The following is a 23,186-nucleotide window of genomic DNA, read 5'->3' as shown; positions in this document are numbered from 1 at the left end:
TAATATTTTACTTCTAACTCATTGCCGCTTGAATACGTTTGTGTCACGCCGTAGGACAGAGGTAGCCTCAACATGGCGCCATCAGGCTGCTGCTGCTGCTTGTTTAACTAAAAGAAACTTAAAGAAAATCTCAATCTACTCTGGCAAGGTGACGCTTTCGCTAAACGCGTAACGCAACGACGGCTTAGAGTTAGCGAGGCTCAGTGCAGCTCTGCTGGACACTGAGCACTGTTGTCTTAGTAGCACAGAGAGAGAGAAAGAGATCAATTAAAAAGAAAAAAAAAACATTTGTGAAATATATTAGCTATGCATTTGTAGAGCATGAGCACACTTTGCAGTACCACAGAATAATAGTATATGAGCTTCCATTTACCACCAATGACGTCAAAACAGTCTCAGTTGCATTAGCAAATGCACAATAGCAAATAGAACAAAAACAAGTGTACCCGTGAAATATATAAATACTGTGTCGAAACACTTTTATTTTTCAGTCCTAACGTTTATTTTTGAATGGAAATCTAAAAAAAAAAAACAACAAACAAGTAATTTGAATGTATATTTCTGGTACAGCGTATACCGCTGTCTTGATGAGTATCCTGTTTAGCGCTGGTGGTAAAAGTACTCACGGTGGTTTTTAAGAATGCTCAGGAAAAAAAAAAGAAAAAAAGAAGGTACAACTCTTGTTCTCTGCCGGCACTGAAACACCTTCCAGAGCTCAGCTAACAACTTTGTCTCAGATGCAGATGAAGAGAACCGTGCAGAGACGTACAGAAAATGTACAAAAAGCTGGAATTACTTGTGTACAGATGTGGCCATAGAAGTGGCATTTACAGGCTATATATTTTTTTTCCGCGAAAGCTTTGATAAGACGAATGAAGCGTGAGCAGAGTGAAACTGTGGGGTTCTGTTTTTTTTTGTTTGTTTTTTTTGCGATCGACACATTGTGTGTTTCAACCGACAATCACCACAGGTTGTCAAAGTCATGTTGTTGTTGTTGTTGTTGTGGTGGTGGTGGTTTTGTTTCTTTGGTGAGGAAGGAGTCGACTAATGTATTATATAGATTTATACACCACGCTGTACTCACTGGGCTGCCACTGTCTTGGCTCGGCTGTGTCACTTCATTGCCTCTCATCGACATCATGCGTGTGGTCCCTGAAGCGTGCGCGTGCGTGTGTGTGACCGGGTTTTCAAATCCCTCTTCTTCTTCTTCTTTTTTTTTTTGTTCCAGCGTAATCAATCGTGCACCGAGATACACCGAGATAGGACATCGATAAACGTTGACTTGCATTGAGAAACAAACAAACTTGTGCAACGATGCCAACCATCCAGCGCACTCACTGTAGTGCACAAACACGACTGAATCACTTTTAGTTTTAAGGATGAAGAGAGAAAAGCGATTGATAAAATAAAAAGTGGCCAGTAGAGGGAGTATGGTCGCCAGATGTTGCTGCTTTGGCCGGGCTTCCCCTCAAATTAATATAATTATTGAAATGAATGGTAAATAAATATTTTCTTTTTTTTCCTTTTGCCGCCCCGCCCCCCCTTAAGATTATACAGATATACAGTCCTACAGCAGGCCAGGTGGGGGCGCTGTGTCAGTGACTGGAATGCCAATTTTTTTTTTTTCTTTGAAAATTATTGAACCTACTATTTTTTTAGATGGAAAAAAGCGGTGCTTTAGAGTTAAAATTCAGTAATACTGCAGTTTATTTTAAAAGCTGCCAAATACCCTGTCATCATCAATAATGTGTTGTTTTTTTTTTTGGGGGGGGGGCACCCGAGTGAGTCTTTGGCAGGTCACACCAGGTTAGTCTTCATCATCAAGCTGTGTCTGTCAGCAACAGGAATCAACATTACAGTTATGTTTGTGGTCACACTGAGACTTAGGATTTTCTTTTTTTTGTCTTTGTTCTTCAGTATGCCTGGAGTTGTTTTTATAATAGACTCACTGTAAATGACCATTACTGTGTAAATCAAGGCCAAACTGTCACCTCAATAAAAAGACGCTTGAAGAAAATACATTTTTTTGTGTGTGTGTGTGCTTTCACCGATGAAAGATCATACTGTGGCTCTTTTAATATCTTTATTGTTCTTCCCAGACTTCAGTGGCGTTGAATGGAACAGCATACTTGGCCCTCTGTTTTCAGGCACCAGTGAAAACTCAACTGTCAGAGACACATGATTATTGGAGTACATTGGGAAAGTGTATTGAGACCAGTCAATAAACACAGGGATGCACTTTTAAGTATAAAGTTAAACTTTAATTTTTTTTATAGGCAAACACTGTACATAGCAGTAAACTCCATTTTTCTCATCTCCAGCGATCTCATTTCAAATTGGGCTATGGCGTTTCATAAAAGGCAAAAGAAAAAGGTGAATAATGAACTGGGACTTATCAAAAATAAAGCTGTCAAATGGTAATAGTTTACATTCACATGTGGGGGATTTTAATATTTGGTCAAACCTGAAAGTTTTAGCGTTATTGTAGTCATAACCTTGCAAAAGGTTTCCTTTAACATATCTCTGTTATCTGTGCATGGCAGCCTTTTGTTTTGCGCGTGTGTCACTTTGCATGTATGATTTTCAGAGGAAGACAAGTCACTCTATGACCCTTCAAAAGCCTACAAGTATTTCCCCAATTGTAAAATGTGCAGACGAAACGGTTTGAGTGCCCGCGTTTAACCAAACAGATTTGGGTTCATGCGCGAGATGAAACGAGGGATGAGATCTCTTCACCGGGTTACATTCAGTCAGTCGGTTTTCTTGTCTTTTTGCCTGTTTTTTTTTTTACTTTATTTTGTTTGTTTATTTCTTTTGTATTCAGAACAACGGTTATATACGCACCGGAACCTATCTCGGCCCTCGGAGAAGTGGCGCCGGCCGATGCAGAACGCGACAACTGGAAGCTAACGCTGTGGCTAAACATGTTTTAACGGTCCGTTAATCCAAGAGACAACACATGCATTTCACTGGTCATTAGGTACAATGTAAAAGCCTGTGTCATGGGGTCAGAGGTCAGAACAGAAAAAAAAAAAAAAACTGTCTATAAGTACGGAAACAAAACTGTAGAGCGAGAGAGAAAAAGATCAATACTGTGATATACTGTAGGTTTGTAACCAGCGGCTTGTATTGACGGTATGGAACGAGACGAAGAAGCATGTGATCCTCTTGGCACAGGAAGCAACACGGATAAATAGTATTTTCACTTTAAATAGACTTTCCTTCTGTATAGGGTTTCCTTGTTTTGTTTTGTTTTTTGTTGTTGTTGCGTACACAGTCTTGCAGGCGGGGGTGTGTTTCTGCCAGATGAGAGGCCTGCCACTAGAGGGGGCCGATGCCGTGTGTATTTTTTTGATGCAGAACCGGCGTTTCACCTGCAAGCGATGAGGAGGGACTTGCTATTTTTGGAGGTGCGGCAGAGGCGAGGTGGGAAGTGAGCGAGGCCTGAAGGGTTTTAACGCAGCGGGGGAGGGAGGAGAAAGAGGGGGATGGGGGGGTGGGGGTGTAGCAGCCGATCAGGACGGGTGACAATGAGGGGAGGGAGGACGACGGCCGTCGCTAAGCCATGTCCACTTCTCTCTCGATCCCCACGTACTTGAGGGCGTCGGCTTGGCTGTATCTGTTTTGTGGGGAGCATTAAAAGGACAGGAGAGTGTAAGAGTGACGCACAGAGTGACGCTTCATGAATCTGCACAGCAACACACACACACACACACACACACACACAAGTAACAATCGGAATTTTGAAACCAAATCGTGACAATGACGACGATTTGCGAAGCTCCGAATGCTCCCGACGAATGTGTGTTTCTCCTTAACCAACGAGAAGCATCCCGTTGGTGTCGCTGCTGCTAGAACGCTGCTCCCACTGACCAATAAGAAATGCTCTCAGTGATCCCATGCTACTCTTTTCCTGTATTTATAAATAAATACATTCTAATTGCACGACTACACAGTTGCCTGAAACTGCAAAACTTCAGAGACGGTCAAAAACTAAAAAAAAAAAAAAATTGAGGATTCTTAAGTTTAACTAATGCGTTGACTAAAATATGTATCAAAGAGTTTATCACAAAGTATCCAGTAAAAACAGAGACACATTTCACTTGTTAGACGGGATTCGTACCTGTAGTCAAAGAAGAGTTCCTCCCCCTGCAGAATGGCACGTTTGGCGAAGATTCCGATGCGGTGGTCTCCGTTCACCATCACCACTGCAACGGGCCGCATTCAATTTCAGCCACTGGCGCTTTTTCACCGTCGCCGTCGGCGTTCGAATTTAGCCGCAGTCGCACGCCTTACCTTTGGCATAGCAGTTGGGATTCACCGAGTGGTTGGCAAAGCGGATCTTGTTCCCCTTTCTCGTGGCATCCACGACAAAGTCTACTAAGAGCAGACAGATTGTGACACAGATGACGTTAGGGAGGGGAAAGGGGGTGGGGGGTTAGGGGGGTGGAGGGGGTAGGCGCTGCGAGCACGGCGGGTTCCAATACTTGCCATTGTTCAGGTTGAAAAGGAAGCTGGACATGTACTTGTCGTAGATCCTGCCGCGCCGGTCGGCCTCGTCCTGGGAGATGAGCTGAACACACGGCCAGTCAACACTCCGCTCTGGTCACAGCCAGACAGCCTGACTGGGCTTCTTAGACACTGGACTGGAGTACTTGCCTCTCCACAGTATTCCGAGATGAACTCGTTCTTCTGGACCGGCTCTTTGATGAAGGTGCCCCATCCGGCGACGTCTGACGGCGCTAAGAGCAGGTGCTGGGAGAGGTCAAAGGTCAGAAGTAAGACTCCCAAATGAAGTGCACTTTGGCAACTTTGTCCCTTTGAGACCACCTTGCACAGAAATATATTTAACAATAAACTTCAAGCTAGTGTTTTTGCAGGAGGTTGTAAACACAAGGCTAAGGATGAGCTATACATAATTAAAAAGATACAAAAATGGGTGTCATTTGGGCCCTATAAAGAACACGGAGCACTAGTGACTGATTGGCTTAGAGCCACCACATGATGCGATGCATAAAACAGGTTGGACCTTCCCGCGTCCTTGTGCACCTTTTTCAATCCTCTCTGGATGCTGCAGTTCTTGCACGAGACTCCCTTGCTGTCCCAGTGGTCTGCCGCCCCGCACGTCATGCACAGATCCGGGTCGCACTCCCTCACCGCCAGGTAGCACGGACACTGCTTGGTGTTGCACTGCGTCTTGCACCTGCAGCCCGGGAACCGGTTCTGGCCTGACAAACACACACACAGCAGCTTTTTAAAAAAAAACAAAAAAAAGGACTAAGGACTTCGTGAGACTCTGGCGGAATGTGCGTGATTAATAACTCCGCCCCATGCTGCTCTGCAGCACAGGCTTGCGAGGCAGAGCCAAGCTGTGGCGCATTATGCATCTGTCAGGGCCCTCTGCTGGCAGATATGAGGAACTACACTTTCACGTGGCGTATTTCCACCGCCTCTGGGCAGATATCTAAGAGAGTGCTTGGGGGAGGAATGCATCGAGGGCTTCTGTCGTTCCTCCTGCGCTGTTTCAGCCTCTTGCTGTCAGCCCGTGTGGGATTTACGGCTTCGTATCATCGAGGTGCGTTTTGCCGGCGCCCCTCTGACTCCCGCCGCTGTTGTTTGACATTGTTTTATATCAGGCAGAGAGCCGGGCGGCTGGCTGCACCTCTTTCATTTCTCTCCTCGACTTTCCAAGGACGCACATGTGGAAGAGGAGGTCTGCTTCCTGCTTGGCCAGGCTCTCTGCCGGCCGTGCGGGAAAAGGCGTGGGAGAGAAGGAGAGAGGGAGGGAGGTCTGAAGGCGTCTGGACCACAACAGACGAACAAGTGAGGCAAAGTCAATCTGTCGAAACCACAGCGAACAATGTTTATCCTCATCCTCAGTTGTAAGAAACCCTCCTGAGGATCACGTGCCACAGGAGAAGCACGCTTCCGTGTCATCGGCTCGTTGTGAATGCATCGTGCTTTTTTTTTCCGCAGACACCCCCTCCTCTCACTGCAGCAGAACCATTTTACATGCTGCTGGGCAGCTCCTCCGTGGCCTTTTCCAGCCAAAACCTTCCAAAACTGGCAGCGGCGTCAGTGGAAAATGTGGTCACGGCACTTCAGTCTCACCGCTGGACGGCAACAGTGAGGATCTTTGTGATTTTATTTCGTCAGTGGGTAAACAGAGAGAAGGGACAAAAGAAAAAGGAAAGAGTCTGGGACACTCACACTCCTGCTCGCACTGGCAGAACTTCTCGCAGAAATTCTGGGTCATCACGCAGGGGCACGAGCTGTCGCAGGGATGGTCCGGGTGGTCACATGGCTGGTAGTTGTACACCTGATTGGACGAGTTATCTGGAGCAGCAGAGGACAGCAGCTCAGGCAGTGAGAGGAAAGCGTAGTGGCACAAATGACGGTGCTCTTTGTTTTAAGGGTGAATTTACCTTTCTTAAGCTGAATCTTTGCCCATAACCTGGTGGAAAAAAGGCAATGACAACATTTAGTTTCAAAGGCTACCGATGATTGGCTGCTAGACATTTCTTTATATTAAAAGGTCCTATTTAAAAAAAAAAAAAAAAAAAAGTGAAACTACGAGTCTACAGGAAAACCGTCCGTTTTACCCGTCTGTTTAAGGCCTCCCTTAAAAATCCCGCTCACACTAATAGTCAAGGAAACAGGGTATGTAAGTCAAGGTTGTTGCAACAGCAGCTCCAGCAGCAGCAGGACTAAAAAAAAAAACTGGACAGGATTTTATACCTGTGCTTCCGCTTTTTCTTCTGAGGCGAGATCCCTCCATCGACCAGTGGAACCCGATGGATCAGGACCTCCTTCACGGCAAACTCATACACCTGCAAGAGATGCGGCTAATGACTCACAAATCAAAGCTTTTCACAGAGAATTTGTCTGCAGTTCCCCCGCCCGCCGAACGGTGTTGTGTAACGCGGCACTGCTGAAGCTAAAAAGCACATTGGCGCAATTACGGCACTGAACATCTGGCCTCCAGCCTCCTGTACACACACACACACACACACACACACACACACACACACACACACACACACACACACACACACACACACACACACACACACACACACACACACACACACACTTAGAGCCGTGTCTTGCAGCCAAAAAAACTGATTTGGCCTCTTCACAGTGACACAGACATCCGTAATGAGGCAGCTGGTGGGCAGAGGGTGTGGGGCTTTTGGGAGGTAGCAGGGCTACGACACACCGTCTGATTACCACTGCGTTTCATCCAAGAGCCTCTTGGACGCCGCAGTCCAATTTGACACAAAACGGCGGCACGGTTCCAATGTTTCTCGCGAAAAAATCCCACCCGCCAACAAAGTGATGAGTAGCAAATGGATGAAATATCATTTTTGGATGAACAATTTCTTTGAAATTCTAGTTCAATGAAGCTAAAGAAAGCCAAAAGTGGTACAATCCAAAATTTTGAAGGTGTGATGATTCTGGGAGGACTCGTGCGAGACGGAACATCTGGCTAACATCCCTGTTTACGGTGCCGCAGGCCGCTCTCACACTCTGTCGCCTGCACAATCGCCCACGCCATAAAAGCACCGGCCAAACAGACGCTACCAGAGAGCGTCGTCCTCGCCATTTCAAACCAACCGCGCATCCCATGTAGAAGCTGCTGCTGAGAGGTTATTGTTTCACTGGCGAAACCACTAAACCCAAGATGTTCACACTCTTCTCTGGAAAATCGTGGCCTTGTTTTGCATGAATGATTCTTTTTTTCCAACCCATTTTAAAAAACATTGAAATATTTGAACATAACAACAGAGTTTATGGGTACTTTTCACCTCAATGTAGCAGCACGCTCACCTGCACGACATGCAAGCCAAGTCACATTGCAGATGCATGCTGAGAAATATCGATGCTAAGTGGTAGGGAAAAAAATGTCTTTAGTTTTCTGTCATTAGGATTACATGTAGTCTGATAATGTTTCAGCAATACAGCAAACAGTTTTTCAACCGTGTGAATGCGATGGAGCTGCATTTTGTTTGTATGTTTTAGTTAAGTTGGAACAAAAAAAAAGTATTTTTCCAAGACGTGCGTTGGTCTGAGTTCAACTCTGCTCTGAAGTGGTTGCTGCGAAGCCGCTGCTACACAAGAACAAGGATTTTTTATTTATTTATTTGTTTGTTTGACACTTGAGGCGGCTACTAGTTTGGAGCACATCCATCTATTCACTCATCCCTCCTAAAGCTGCCCGAGGCCTCGGCTGCGTCGGCTCGGTTCCGTGTTTTACCTCTCTGCAGTTCTTTGTGCCGATGAGTCGAGCGATGGAGCAGAAGTTGTTGAAGTAGGTGCCGTGCAGCACCCTGAACAGCGACTCCTCGGCACCGCTCCACTGGACCACACAGCACTGCGGCTGCTCCGGCTCGCCGGCGTCCTCCTCCGGCCGCAGCTTGGTGGGAGTCTGGCAGCGCGAGTTCCCCTCTGCGAGGCACACGTGGAAAAACACTTGAGCGTCACACCGAAACCTCTGAAGCGCAGGACGCTGAGCTGCGTTCACACTCAGCCACTTCACAGCCAAATCAAAGGGTTTTTTTTAGGTTTTTTTTACAGTTTTATATCTGAACCAAAAATAACTCGCTTGTAACATGCAAAAGATATTTTCGGCCACCGTTTGTGTAAAATCGGTCTTTTATTTAGCTCATCCGATAATGAAGGCTGATGCTCCTAAACCCCACTGCTGAATTCTTCTGGGCCTGAATGCAAAAAAAAAAAACGCAGAGCGGCAACGTGCCTCAGCGCTGAGTGTCTCCCACAGAGCAACCTGGTTTCTTTCCATTTTCTCGACATGTGCCAGAGCGTCTGCTGAGTCACCGGCTGAGCAGCAGCGGCTCTCCAAAACCAACAGAGACTCCCACTGAGGCACCGATGGAGAAAAGAAAAAAAAAACCTGAGAGAAAGAGGAGAAGGACGGCGAGGAAGCAGTGGAGATAGCCCCGCTGACATCTTCCCTCCACATGTAAACGTCAACAGAAATGTTGGACGGGAAAAAAAGAGCCAGAGAGGAGAAGGAAGACGGTGTTTATTTTGGGCTGACGCACGCAAAACTAATGCCTGGTTTATTTTCCCTGGCAGGCGCAGATGAAGGAAGGGAGGAAGAGCGAGGCAGTGGCGGGATGTGATCGGAAGACTGTCATCTGCGGCCAAATTTCACTCTGCTCTCGGCCTTTTCCAGTAAAACCGAGGCTCCGGGGGAGTTTAATGCATCCAGTCACTGCTGCGGCTGCAACGTTCACTCAGCCAGGAGAATAAAACTCCAGCGTGAAATTGCAATTGATCAATGGGTCTGAAATCTCACTCGTGCATCTTGCCAAAGCGGCTGCTTTTTTGATCGGTCTTACTTCAATGGAATCCATAACCAATCAGATTCCTTTGAGGATGAAGAGAGGCGGGAGCTACTGGGGTGAGAAGTGACAGAGCTGCGAGATGCTCGGGCCAGAACACAAAGACTCAAAGCAGCCTGGAATCTGGACCGCATGAAGAGAGGACTGACACTAAAACAAACACTGACGACTCTTCTCAGGCGTCGACGCCGTTTCATCAGACACAACATGCTAAGAAATCTGATTAGTTGGCTTGAATGTGAGAGTTTGGCCTGCGGTTGGCAAATGCTTTCCATGGGCTTTCGAACAGACGGATACATTAGATCAGGGAAGGGCAACTTTTTGACTGGCGGGGCCACACGGGGTTCTAAAATGTGACATTTGCTGCATAATTACATATATCTCGCTCATATATTTGATGTCTTCAGTATCTATCTGCAGTGTAGAAAGCATGAGAAGGTGAGGTGTGTCCAAGCTTTTGACTGGTAGTGCACATATATTTAAAAAAACAAAAAAAACCCAAAAAAACATTATCAGACAAGACAAATGCAGGTTTGAATACAAAAAAACCCAGAGCCAGTAGGTGAGGGCCTCACCTGAGGAGGAGTAGGTGAGGGCCTCACCTGAGGAGGAGGTGGTCTCGTGGTCACTCTCGCCCTGCTTGGCTTCCTCTGCAGACTCAGACGGCCCGGGGCAGTTGGAACTGGACGATCGCTGCTGCTGCTGCTGCTGCTGCTGCTGCTGCTGCTGCTGCGGCTGTGGCTGCGGCTGCTGCTTCCGGCGCCGGCGTGACCTCTGCGAGCGCAACATGTTCTGGTCCACAAACTCTTTCGCCCCTTTCTGCACAACAGAACCACGGGTGGGTGAACAACGACGCAGCTCAGTTTGAGCGACGCACAATCGGGTCATGGAACGGCGAAGCTGTGACCCACCTGTAACAGGAAGCAGTCTGCGCCGCACGGCTCCGTCTCTATGTGGATCTCCTTGTTCTTCCGCTTGTAAACGTTGGCCGTGGCGTGGAAAGCTGGAAGGAGGGAACAGAGAGAGACACTCAGCCTGCTGTGCATGACAAGATCACAGCTTTGGGGGCGTTTGAGGCTCCGAATGAGCCTCGGAACTTCTCGTCTTGTTTGCATTCTGATATTTACAGCAGCTTGCAAAAGCTTCACTTGACGGTCCCACATTAGGCAAAACTCACATTCTAAATAAAAGGCGTGGGGATTAGTTGTGTGAGGTTGCTCTACTTTGGAACTACGAGTAATATGGGACCTCTGAGGTTGCTACGTAGCTGAAATAGGGGCAATTACGGTGGAGGAAGCAGTCGTATTTGAAGCAGCGCCGGCAGAAGAGCGTGTGGAAGGAGTGCAGCGACTGCTCCCTCTGCACAGACTTGGCGAAGGGTCCGTCCAGGTTGGGGGTGCACAGCGGAGGCAGCTTCACCAGGCTGGGGGGCTCAAGGAGGTCTTTGTATCTGCAAAAAAAAAAAAAAGAAAAAGAAAAATGAGATCAGGTCTGTCTGGCGGAAATGATTCATCACACATGCAAACGTGCTTTTTATCGCTCCATCATCGGCCGCGCTGCAAAACCAAACGCACTCCGTCTTTTGAGCTCTTTCAGCGGCTGATTGAGCTGGAGAGGGAGAGCACTATTATTACTCTCCTCCCAGACAGCTTGCGTCGCCATGGTGAAGACACAGCAATGGCCTGTTTAGCACACAGAAGCCCACCCCCCTCTCAGTTTCAAAAGGGCCCAGTATTCTTACTTTTCCTTCAGCTCCTCCATGGTGCCCTTGTAAGGGAACATCGAGGCGATGGCTGTAAATATCTTGTCGCTGGGGACCTTCTTGCTGCTGGACACGTCCCTCACTTTGGGAGACAGGAGAGAAGCACCGCTGGTTACACAGACACGGCACCGCCGTCCGGGCATCAGGTTCTGACTGAGGATCACAAACAGCGGTGTCAGGTTTTTGTTTTGTTTTTTTTTGCAAAGATTTAGGCCAGTCACTAGGAAGACTGATTGAAAACAGTTCTGAGTAGGAAATGAGTGGGGGGGGGGGGGGGGGGCAGGGGGGGACGATACCTGTGGCTTCAATGAGGCTAATGTGTAGACAGAATTAGTTTTGCTCTTGGAATTACTAAGACACTGATATTATCCCAGCGACCCCTGAGCAGCATCTGCATCGCTGAGATTTAAACTCTGAAATCTTGCTCATCCATCTTGCCAACCTCCAACGGAGATTGTTTTTCAGTCAGTGAAGCCTGGAAGCAACTGCTGACGAGCCAAGTTACATATGGAGGTATAAATCAAGAACGCATATACTAGTATTTCAACTGAAAGCAGAGGAAGAGAGAGTTTACTATTTTTTTTCTGGAAGAAAATACACTTGCAGAACTTTCATTTTGTTCCACACAGTATTTAATGAGTTGCGTTATGCATCACAAAAAGCTTTAAGGTTGCACCAAAACAAACATTAATATATTGAAATTGACAAGTAACATGATGACAGCTCAAAGTGACCTGCAGCACCTGCAGCACCTGCAGTTACTTCCTGTTTCTCCATCACTTTGTCAGGCACCACTTCCTCATCATCTTATTAGAGCCGGGCCTTATCAGTGTGACGGACAAACAGCTTCACTCACACACTCACACACAATTTTAAAGAAAACAAAGCCAGTGGTGAGAGCCGCTGTGGCTGCGACCTTGCAGCAGCTGCACAGAGTGTGGAGACAGAAACAGTAGCAGCCTTGTTCACACTGCCGCCCTTTTTTTTTTTTCTTCCCTCCCAGGACAAAGTCTGAACACACACACACACACACACACACACACACACACACACACACACACACACACACACACACACACACACACACACACACACACACACACACACACACACACACACACACAGGCTCACCCTCGGCAGTGCTCCTCCTCTTCCTCCTGACGAACGACGAGGCGATCGTACCGGTTTTGGGTTCGTCCGAACCGTCGGCCGAGCTCCTCCTTGCCGCCCGCTCCTCGTCCTTCTTCCCCGCTGCCGCCGCCGCCACCGCCGCCGCCGCCGCCGCCGCCGCCTCCCCCGCCTCTCCTGCCTCCTCCTCGTCCTCCTCCTCCTGGTCAGAGTACTGGCTCAGGGCCTCCACCAGCTCTTTAAAGACCTCGTCGCTAATGAAGCCGCCCTCTGGGTGCAGAAGTGGAAAAAGCGCCGACTGCTTGATTGTTCACATCCTTCACTGACACTTTGAAAAAAAACTCAAACCCTTCAGAACATGAAGCCAGAAGCCTCGACTGCCTCCAGGTTGAGGTTGTACACAATTCCATTTTAGCCCTCTGTTTACAGCTTCCAGCTAAAAAAAAAAAAACTGAGCACGACAGAAGACTGAAGGCGCACCTCTGTCACCATGGACGCCATCATAGTTGTCGATAAGTTCCTCCAGGAAGGCCTCGTCCTGCTCCAGCACCTCATCACCCATGTAGGGGATGTTGTGGAGGAAAGTCTCATCTTCCACCTGACACATAAAAGGGAAATTCAAGATCCAGGAATTTTTTTTTTACTGTAACGAGGGTCCTGCCCTGCAATTGATGCTCATTTGATACCATGAAATTGTGCTGCAGAGGTGACCAGGAGTACATGAAGGGAATTCCAGCCACGGTGGACAGAGGCCTCATGGCGATGGCCTGAGCTTTAAAACCTGGGAATCCAAACTCCACGGAACACATCTGAAACAGGAACCAGAGGACAAGAAAAGAGGAGCAATGTGTATTTCTGCCGTTCTAAATTTCATTTCATCCCCTACTTTGAAAAGAAAGCCAGTAGAGTAGCCACAGAGTACTGTGGTTAAGTGGTTAACTGTGGTTGTACCCACCACAAAGTTTTAGTAAAAAGTAGCACCTGACAGCAAGGTCGGCATTGGGAGAACGTATAAACACAGTCGGTTTGCAGGGGAACTGACTTGACTTTGCTCTGCGTCAACACGCTGCTCACCTTCTTGCCGGCCAGAGCTCCGCCGGACGTGGACAGGGGGATGGACTGGATGCGCAGCCTGGACCAGTCGGCGTTCAGGAGCTGCGTCTGCCGCTCGATCTTCTCCCTGTTGGACATGAACAGCGTCTGGAGGCAAAGACAACACGCAGGATGTTATGTTACACAGGTGGGGCTGCGCAGGTAGAAGCAAACTGTCCCAAAAGATACAAATGAAGTCCAACGGGCCCACCTTGACCTCCTCCACTTTCTTTAGCCGCTTCAGCTGACGGAGCCGCATGTACTCGGACTTGACGCGCCGTCTCCACATGAGCAGGCTGTGGGAGGACGCCGAGGACGACGACGGAGGCCTTGGGGCCGGCGGGACGGAGCCGCCGCCGCCACTGCCGGGGGCCGGAGCCGCAGAAGCTGTTGCCTCCATGACTCTTTGGACCACAGACACAATAAGAAAGACAAGTGACGAGTGAGCGACACTACAGTCCAGAATGAAGAAAATAAACATCTGAAAAAGGGTTGCTACTCACTGGAGAAACATAATAATTATAAATATGAACTGGTGAGCTGATACAATATAAAAAAAACAACCTTCTTCACATCAATCTTCCACTTCCAATCAATTAAATAACCAGCATAAACAGCCATAACCCATAAACCCGTCCATAGTCGCACCTTATAGCCGGACGTTGCTTTACCTCCCCCTCCCTCCCTGCTTTATGTGCAGGTCATCATAACTTGGAGTTGACACTCCTTTGGCCTCACACAGACCCCATTCTCTCACGCTGCATGCAGGTCTCCGTGTGAGGTCGCCCCCTACTGTTGGCAAAACAAAATTGACACACACTCACTCACACACACACACACACAAGGGGGAAAAAAAAAAAAAAAAACACTCGCACGGGCGCTTTAAACCGCTCAGGTTAGGATTTCTGCAAGGCCTAATTTCTCCCCTCGAGACACAACAGAGAAGCGACTGCGTCACCGTCGAACATATTCACCGTGGCGTGTCCACGAGGGGCGGAAGTTTCTCTTAATCTAACGGGACATCCACGTTGCTCGTGAGTGGGCGTGCCACGATAAAAAAAAAAAAAAAAAAAAAAAAAAGCAGTTCTAAGCGGAGCAGAAAAGTGCGTAGTATGCCTTTTCCTGCTCCCCACGTTGGCACACGCCACCGTCAACTTTCCCAGCTCCGCCGCGCGCAACATTGTATCGTCAACACGAGGAGGAATTCAAGACCAGCTCGGTCGAATTAAAGGCAAATGCATTACGGTGCATTTGGACTCTGGTGGCGGACGGTTGGTGGGAGACGTGCGCACACGTTTTGAGCTATGAAGTGAAGCCTGTGGCTGCAGCTACGAGCACGCGCGTGCGCAAACGCACACGCAACACACACTTACAGAGACGCAAGCAGCGCCCATTTAAAAAAAAAAAAAAAAAAAACGTGGAAGACTTTTAACTGCAAAGCGCCAGCGATGACAACGCGCTTTTCCTCCGCCAGTGTCGCAGTTATTAAAACACAAAAACAAAAAGCGAGAAAATAAAAAATAAAAAAATAAAAAAAATACCTTCGAATCATCCGCGTCGTGCGGACGGCAGCCCCGCAAACGCGATCAGCTCGAGAGAATCCGCAGGCTGCCCGCTAACGCCGCGTCTGCCATGGATGTGACGCAGTTGTCAGGGACCTCGCAGAAATCCGGGCGTCCTCGGCGGCGGGCATGGTACCTTCCTGCTGCTGCTGCCGCCGCTGCTGCTCCGGGAGGCTCGGCGCTGGTGTCGTCGGAGCTCGCCAATAGCTGCGCAGTTGGCTCGGCGGAGGCTCGGCCGAGCCACTTCTTAGGGGGTGACGTCCTTGTTGTTGTGATGATCGCAGCAGCAGCAGCAGCAGCACCTCCTCCTCCTCCTCCTCTCCCCCCCCAGCCTCCTCTCTCGGCAGCGGAGGATTTATGAGTCGTGGGATTTATTAAAAAAAAAAAAAAAAAAAAGAAGAAGAAGAAAGAAAAAAAGTAGCGAGAGCGAGGCGACCAGACTAGTACCACGCAGGCATTCGCACACGCACACAGGAACTGATGCAACCGAGCTGTCCGCGAGAAGTCGTGAGGTCCACACAACACACATGTGGCTTTGCTTTTATTCCGGCTGCTTGATGGGTCGGTGTGGAAGGGACGAGAAAATACAAAATGTGCAAGCGACCACAGCGACGTTGTAGCGATGACGTTGGTTGAAGTGGTGGGGAACATTGAGATGACGTAATAAACACAATACATCTATTCATGACTACCCGGAAGCCTTGGCCTGATTGATAAAAGAATTCATTGTCATTATGTTTTACTGCCGTCCGGGAAAGTGTGAGTCGGTAAAGACTTAGGAGTGCTGTTCTGGCCTTCTCCTCTAGGGGGGGCTCTTCTCAATGAGTATTTCCCGTTTAGTGGGTGTGTGTCTTCATAAACTAAATACTCCATGTTAGTGGAGCAAGTAAGAGTAAAAAAAAAAAAAAAAAATCCTTCTCAAAATTCTCTCCGCCTTCTCTTCCAAACCGAAAGCTGGAAAAAACACAGTTACAATTTCAAGTCCAAAAACTCTATTCTATTTCCTTATAAAACAAAAATAAAGCCAAACCAAACCAAAGTTCTAACTGCTACTTTACCTACAGCTTGCGTGGCTGCACTTCACACATCTCAGAGGGTTTCATTTTTGCTAAAATTCTAAACACTCTTCTAAGGTGAATTTCCACACGTATTTCCACACATTTAGTGGAAAACATGTCAGGGTTGAGAAATAACCGAAACATGCATGTTTACCTCCTTGGAGCACACGGTGGCACTGTTTAGCTGCCTCTCGACTCCAATGACACATCCTGAAATAAAAAAAAAAACAAAAAAAAAAACCCAACAACTTTGATTTGGACGAAAAAACCTGGCAGTGCTCGGTTCCGTTTCCCCACCTTATCAACACAGATTCGTCTGTGTGTGTTTCTCTTCACCGATGACCCTTTCCCTCCTCTGGTTCTTTGCTTTTTGTCATATCCTGTCTGCTAATTTTAAGCCAGTATTTGGTGACTAAAAGTATCACAGCCGGCGCTGTGTTGTTAGTGAGATGTCAAACAAAAGCAAACACACAGTCTGAAAAGCTCGCTGAGTCAGGGGTTGAAAACAGGAAGTTTCAAGTAAACTCAAACTGTGTGCTGGTCTCGGCGCCGCTTAATGTCTTCATCTTTGTCTTGATGGCCTTTAAATTCAAAGGGGGAAAAAAAAATCACTAAGTTATGCACAATTTACTGCAAATCAAGGAGGGGCATGTTGTACCTCCACCGTGCTTCTCCACTTTTCATTTCAAATCCGCCGTTGGCCTTTTTTAACCCAAGACACTCTGAAATGTCCAATTCAGATCTCTTGGCTTGTGTGTTTGTGAGATTTTTCCAATTAGGCCTGTTATGTAAGAGTGGCCCTCCCCCGTCTGAAATAAATAGTGGAAGGAGTTTTGGCCCCTGCGCAATGCCGTGGCTCCGTCCCAAATCCGGCAGCTGAGGAGGAGATATCGTCCGACGGTGACGTGCACAGTTGCATCCAGTTCACACTGGAGATCCCTGCTGCCTCCTTGCTCCGTCCATCACCGGCGCGCGGCCTGACGTCAAGTTCTGATAGAAAATCGCTGTCATCTATCATGTTAATTGACCCACTGATTGACTCAGCAGACTAACTTACTCATATGTTGTCTGATCAATGAAATAATGACACGTCGAAGAGTAAGAGCAGGAAAAAAAACACATGTGAGTGTATTTACAGGTCTTGCAGAATCTCGCCACACAAGTCAGCGTTGTTACGTAAATCCTTTTTGTGGCTCCGCAGGGAGCTGCCTGCAACCTGATGATGTGCCCCGAGTAACGTCATTTCAGTCCGCGTTGGTCCTCGGAGAAGCTTCAGCAGACATCTGTAACTTCTCATCGCTGCTCCGAGCCATGAGCCAGAAACGACTCCGACACCAGCTACCACAAGCAGCACCTGAATCTCTGTGCTGTTGAGCTGAATTGTGGGTGATGTAGGCCCGGGGTCACGACACGGAGGGGTCCTCTGAATAGAATTTATAAAATATTTTTTAGAAGAAATCAGGGAGCAACATGTTACCTCTGGTTTTTAAAAGCAAAAGAAGAAGGCAAAAAGCCAGTGAGATGAGACTTGAGATTAAAAAACAGACGTTCCATCAGTGGGCTCTTTACCTGAGAGTGAGGCTCAGAGGTTGGTCAGCAACAATGAATGAAATGGGAATGTGTATACTATTTTTAAATCCTGTGTTATTTGCTTGTTTGGATGGAAACCTTAATAAAGGTAAGAGTCACGACAGAGCAAGAGAGAAAAGTTAGAGGGTGGAGCTACTTCCAGGCTGGGATGAGTGAAGATAAACACGCACGCATGCACGCACGCACGCACGCACGCACGCACGCACGCACACACACACACACACACACACACACACACACACACACACACACACACAGCCGGAGGAGAGTGGTGGGAGTGTGATGATTCTGCACCAGTGGGCCACAGGAGTTCCTTATCAGAGTCTCTCTCTCTCTGCACTATTGTGTGAGTACGCCCATACTAGGAAATGGGCGCTTCCTGTTGTTTCATAGAGCCTTCCTACAGAAAGGTCGAGATATGTAATCCCTAGCCGAAGGGGGAAGACGGACGCAGCACTGTCAACCCAAAGTGACAGCCATGACTCTCAGCGAAATGTTCTCTGGCTGTTTCATGACTCTTCTCATCTGGGGTAAGTCCACTTTGAATCCAATGTGACGGCTCGGCCCTGTTGTTGCTCGCCGCGGTGATAGAGCTTCTTTACTTGGCCTCTGTCTCACCTCTCATGAGGAATGTTGTGGGGGGGCTCTCGGTGATGGGGTGACTCCTGGAAGGGGAGCTTAGCTGGTCCCATGACCGAGTTTTAGACAATTTAACAGTTTCGCATTCTCGGGTTTCTGCTAATCACGTTACGGGGGAAATCTAAAAATATGTTTTGCACATACTTGAGATTTAATTTCCGAGTGGGGGCGGACAAAGGGAGGATGCACCGGCCTGTTTACTGCCCACACAATCTGTCCTTGTTATTTCCATTAGCGGTTCTGCCTCCTCAGGCTCCTTACTTTAAGACTAGCAGAACTTTTCATAAAGGCTTTTGAGTGTTCAAGGTGAAGGAGAAGAGATACGTTGGCATGTTTGTTGCCGCTTCTCCGTCTCTGAGTGATGATTAAGTTTTAATGGTTTTAATTGTGTTGATTTACGTGTTTTTTATTCTTTTCTTTTCTCTTTCTGTACCACTTTGAGATTTTATAATGAAAAGTGCTTTATGAATAAAACTAAAATGTATTACTTCGTTTTTCTGTGATTGATGTGTGTAAGTGATGTTGATGAGTGATGTTGTGTACATGTAAAGAGCATCATGGTGCTTTTATGGCTTTTACATGTGTGTTTCCCGCCAGTTTTTCTTTTTTTAACTCTATCAGTGTGTGTGTGTGTTATTTTTACCCTCACACAGGATGCTCAGCGGTGGTTTGTTTGCTGTCCGAGAACTTGGCGGCGCAACCTGCGACGACTGCGGGTACGTAAAGAAAAATACTGCGCGTCTGTCTCATGCATGAACCCCCGAGAAACTGAGACTCACCTGATCTTGTTTCCTGCACAGGGTATTATCCAACGGTGACGGCCACTGCCAGTAAGTTGAACAATTGATGTTTCTTTGTTTTTTTTCTCTTTAGACCGCCGTCATTTCATTGTTGTTTTTGTTGAATAATCCACTTGCACATGAAAACAAATCTCAGTGTTACACAAAATATTATCTGTGCCCACAAAACGTTTCTCAACTCCTTGGCCTGGAACTGAACGAGTGCTGAGGTCCTGTGTGTGTGTCTGTGTGTTTGTGTGTGTGTGTGTGTGTGGTGCCATGAGAATCCAAGACAAACTCTGGGGGAGGTCCCGAGCCGTGTGGGGTCAACGGCAGTAGACATCAGGCCCTGCGATGGTTGGAGGGAAGGGTGGGTGGGTGAGCAGGAGGGGGAAGGGGGGCAGGGAAGGGGGGGTTGAAGGTTAACTCAAACCTCATTACAAGCGGCCCCCACCTGGTCCGACTCCCTGGATCTGATCGTCATCGGCCCCATGCAGCGTCTGCGATCAACACATGAACCCCGGTGTTGTGAAACCGCTGGAGCTCTGGAGCCCCTCTCGCTGTTCCTCATCCTGCTGCCTCTCCCCACCCCCACCCCCACCCTCACACCCACCCCCCCCTCCCGCCCCTTCCTCGTCTCTCTTGACTGTCTCCCTTCCTTCCCCTCCACTCCTCTCTCCTCCACTCCCCTCTCGTCCCCCTCACCCGATGGCTCCTCCTCTGCTGAAAAGACACATTTCCTGATGTCATTACTAAATCAAAATCCTGCCCCGCTGCAAACAGATGTTGTGCGAGGCCCCTGCATGCATGCGGACTCGCTGGTGGAAATTTGCGGGTGCTTGCTCATGCGGAAAAAACCAAACCAAACCGAAAAAAAAAAATCTGAGGCACACGCTGCGATTCCTCGCTTTGTCTCTTTTTCTCGTACAGACGAGCTCCTTGTGACAAGTCTGAGCTTTCTTGCGTTTTTTTCTTTCTTTTACTGCCCCATGAGGTCGGCCTTTGAAAACAGCTGACGGACTCTGACTAACAGCCTCTCCCAGACGCGCTCGAATTAACCCAGATATGACAATCTCAAGGAGTGCGCCCCGCAGAGTCATGACTACATCCACCCCACAAAAGCCGAGCCTCTAAATGTTTACTTATGTTTCCTATTTGGCGAAGGCAGCCCCGAAAGGCAAATAAATCACGTGCTGTGAGCCGGCCCGGCCCTTGAGAAACTGTGAGAAACTGAGACTAAAGAGCAGAACAAGAGTTAAAGACTAAAGGGTTTTCAGATGTGAGTCCAGCCCAGCTTGGGTGTGCTCCCCTTTTTATTTGGGGGAAGAATGGAGAGGACAATCTCGGCTGCCTCCACCCCTTTAAAGACGGAAGAAAATCCCAAAGCAACGTGTGTCTGAGAGGGGGGACGAGGAGCTGCTGCCAAACGCGACCGGGCCCCGCAAGACGGATCTCCTGCCGAACATCTGCTAACCGTGGGTAACCCTGTTTGGACATCTGCTCACCGGGAGGGTTACGCTTCCGGTCCTGCCGGGGTTTCCTGTTATGCCCCGCCGCCTCCCACTCGGAGCAGTTCAGACGTGTCGTACATGCTCGTCAGCCGCGCCGGCAGAGACGCACCGTTATCGGCCGTCTCTGACATGAAGGGAGCGCTGGGTTTGGTCGGGGTGTTCCTCTCCTTCCTCCTCGGTGAGTTGTGTGGTCTCCCCCCTCTTCCCTCCCTCTCTCCCTCCCTCCCTCGCTCACTCCTGCTCTCTCTCGCAGCTGCAAATGCCTGCAGCAGTGCCGCACATGTTGGAGGAGCCGCAGTCATTGTCCGGGTGTTTTTGCGAGGATGTATGCGCGCGCGCGCGTTGACTTTGCAGATTTGACTGAGCGGTTTGTGTCAAGGAGGCGCTGCGCTGGTGTTTCATTTAATGACTTTTCCATTTTTCCTCCTTCTCGCTGTTTTAGATACAGCTTATGGACAGACTCCTCTGCCTTCCGGTAAGTGACATAGCTCTGTAAACTTATACAGTGTGACGCTCCCCTTAGTTTCAAACGGGTCAACCAAGGCCTCAGTGTTGTTAGAGTGTGTTTTTTTTTTCAAACCTTGGTTCACTCTCTCTCTTTCTATCTTTCTTAACTCTCTCATTTTATGCAGAGTGTCGGAAAGGCAACAACTGCTTGACTTATTGCACTTTTTGTCTCGAGTTTGGCGGTAAAAACCCAATGGGCTGTCTCGACTTTCTGCTCAACTTCACGTGTTTCAACAAATTTATGAACTCGATGGAGCAGCTCAACAGCACCGACCACTGCGAATGGCGTAACGTGAATGGGTGAGTTGTTCCTGCTGCTGGTGCGCGCACGAAGGAGAATAGTCTTCTTTTGGGCAACAAGCGCATGAAGATATCTGACCGCACGATTGTGTCCCCCCCCCCCGGCAGCTTTTACAGTAACTTGAGCCACTGCACGGAGGAGATATCCGACTGCCTGCTGATCCCGTGGCCCAACCCGCTGGTGGAGAGACGGTTTGTGGAACTCCACGAGAAGTTCTTCATGGACTGCCCCATCGAGGAGCTGAGCGACCCGCCGGCGGCCATCATCCTCGCCCTGGTGATCACCCCCATATGTCTCATCCCCATCATGGTCGGCCTCGTTGTGCTCAAGACCAAGAACGGAGACGGCAGCTCCTGAAGAGCCACACGTGCCCGTTTGTTTGCCTTCAGCGGTGTCAAACGTTTCAGGACTCAAAGCTTTTGTTGTCTGTTTTTTTGGACTCATCGCCGCTGCACTGCTTTCATCTCCTTGGTGACTGCGCATAGTTCAACATCTGCTCTTGCCTGGGCCTCAGCACATTGAGAAGAACCTGTGAGAGAATTGAGTCTAAAGACTGTTGTTGAGATTGTTTGATAACAGCCTGATCAACCCGACCAGCCCGACTGTGACCAAGTCTTCTCCATTTCACACTGTGACAAATTATTATTATATTTGTTGTTTCCCTTATGAGATCACGTGTGAAGATTCTAATTTAGCGGAAACAAGGAAGCCAGTGACAAGATGTGGGTGCAAAACTCTGCAGAGAAACCTGATGATGCTGGCACTCACGTTCCCCCGCGGAGCCAATGGCTGTGTGAGTCCAGGGCCAATCCACACAAGCCTGAGCTTTCTCAACTGTGGCCGTGATTGGTGTTTTGTTTGTTGTTTGTTTTTTGGTGTAGTTCATACAGTGTTTGAGGATCGTGGTAACAAGAGCCATATGGGGCTTGCAAAAATAAAGACACTATCTATTTTTATTGACGCGTCCTATTACGTTGGACAGCAGCTATAACAATGACAGACAAGGCAATTTTCCCCCCATAAAATTGCTGATTTTTTATCTGTTCTTCTTCCGTCTACTGTGTTTTTACCACCACTAAACTCTGCTTTTAAGGCTAATTATTGTTAGGGCGCACACGCAGAGGCCAAGTACGGCCAAATTGTCAACGTCTGAATTGGATGCAGGTGTCCATGTTTGATGTTTGAAAGCGACCCCACCACCGCCCACCTACCAACCCCCTCTCATATGTTTAAAGGGAGGAGAAGGAAATGAGTACAGTGTGATGCATGGGTTTGGTTAAAGTAACTGAAAGCACAGGATGTGTAAGGCTCAGGGTCAGAAGTCACAGGTGGGACAGAGTGGGTTACACCCAGAAAAGAGGATCTCTTTCCTGGCATTGTCTTTTTTTTTTTTTTTTAAAGGGAAACCCGTTGATTACCAAGCTCTAACATTCCATTGGAAAAACAGCCATTGCCTTCATTTAATACTGACGGAGAGAATTAAAAAAAATATATATTTTATTTTATTTTTTTACTTACATGAAGTAATGAAAGCTGAACAAAGACAAGAAGATAACCGAGGTTTATCTTTCGCCTGGATCATAACACAGTCCGCATGTAGCGTTGACTAAACGACGACGAGGCCGTTGTCACGGCTTGGAAATGTGGATGAACTTTGTATCTGTTTTTCGTGCACAATGAAATTTACTGTATGGTTTGAGGGAAGAAGTTTCCCCCCTTCCTCTTACACCATGTACTGTACGTATTTTAATTTTATTCTCAGCAATATTTTATTATCCACATTTTTTTTTAATCAAGGCCATATACAGCAAATAATAATAATAATAACAATAATAATAAATAATAATAAAAGAAAACAACACTTCATGGATTTGGATGGTTTTTCTTGT

At 47.9% G+C, this 23,186-nt stretch overlaps 2 protein-coding genes across 10 annotated transcripts; one reads left to right on the top strand and one right to left on the bottom strand.

Moving 5' to 3' along the window:
• Positions 1 to 1,539: 1,539 nt before the first annotated feature.
• On the bottom strand, positions 1,540 to 15,243 carry ezh1 (enhancer of zeste 1 polycomb repressive complex 2 subunit). 7 transcript variants are annotated; one of them, XM_076038786.1, is made up of 21 exons: positions 14,892 to 15,243; positions 13,562 to 13,754; positions 13,333 to 13,458; positions 12,945 to 13,067; positions 12,739 to 12,856; positions 12,262 to 12,528; positions 11,110 to 11,212; positions 10,655 to 10,818; positions 10,280 to 10,371; positions 10,124 to 10,187; positions 9,971 to 10,081; positions 8,258 to 8,448; positions 6,739 to 6,830; positions 6,426 to 6,454; positions 6,211 to 6,336; positions 5,050 to 5,228; positions 4,660 to 4,755; positions 4,492 to 4,573; positions 4,297 to 4,380; positions 4,124 to 4,208; positions 1,540 to 3,619 (listed from the first exon to the last, which is right to left on the bottom strand). In XM_076038786.1, exons 1-21 carry the CDS (start codon positions 14,900 to 14,902, stop codon positions 3,559 to 3,561), a joined length of 2,397 nt encoding a protein of 798 aa, XP_075894901.1. In that variant the 5' UTR covers positions 14,903 to 15,243; the 3' UTR covers positions 1,540 to 3,558. The 7 variants fall into 7 exon arrangements, with proteins under 7 accessions (XP_075894901.1, XP_075894902.1, XP_075894903.1 ...); XM_076038787.1 differs by having other exon boundaries at positions 9,971 to 10,078; XM_076038788.1 differs by having other exon boundaries at positions 9,971 to 10,075.
• A 2,634-nt stretch (positions 15,244 to 17,877) lies between these two features.
• On the top strand, positions 17,878 to 23,161 carry ramp2 (receptor (G protein-coupled) activity modifying protein 2). Of its 3 annotated transcripts, none has more exons than XM_076038793.1 (6): positions 17,878 to 18,090; positions 18,853 to 18,915; positions 19,000 to 19,029; positions 20,932 to 20,964; positions 21,122 to 21,296; positions 21,405 to 23,161. In XM_076038793.1, exons 1-6 carry the CDS (start codon positions 18,039 to 18,041, stop codon positions 21,652 to 21,654), a joined length of 603 nt encoding a protein of 200 aa, XP_075894908.1. In that variant the 5' UTR covers positions 17,878 to 18,038; the 3' UTR covers positions 21,655 to 23,161. The 3 variants fall into 3 exon arrangements, with proteins under 3 accessions (XP_075894908.1, XP_075894910.1, XP_075894909.1); XM_076038795.1 differs by lacking the exon at positions 17,878 to 18,090 and adding an exon at positions 20,143 to 20,667 and having other exon boundaries at positions 18,864 to 18,915; XM_076038794.1 differs by lacking the exons at positions 17,878 to 18,090; positions 18,853 to 18,915; positions 19,000 to 19,029 and adding an exon at positions 19,685 to 20,667.
• Positions 23,162 to 23,186: the final 25 nt, after the last annotated feature.

This window comes from Nelusetta ayraudi, unplaced genomic scaffold, assembly GCF_046127955.1.
Source record: "Nelusetta ayraudi isolate G7.1 ecotype Tasmania unplaced genomic scaffold, CSIRO-AGI_Nayr_v1 ptg000057l, whole genome shotgun sequence".
Classification (NCBI taxonomy): domain Eukaryota; kingdom Metazoa; phylum Chordata; class Actinopteri; order Tetraodontiformes; family Monacanthidae; genus Nelusetta; species Nelusetta ayraudi.
The sequence above is the reverse complement of the archived record's forward strand: the minus strand, read 5'-3'. Positions and strand labels throughout refer to the sequence as shown.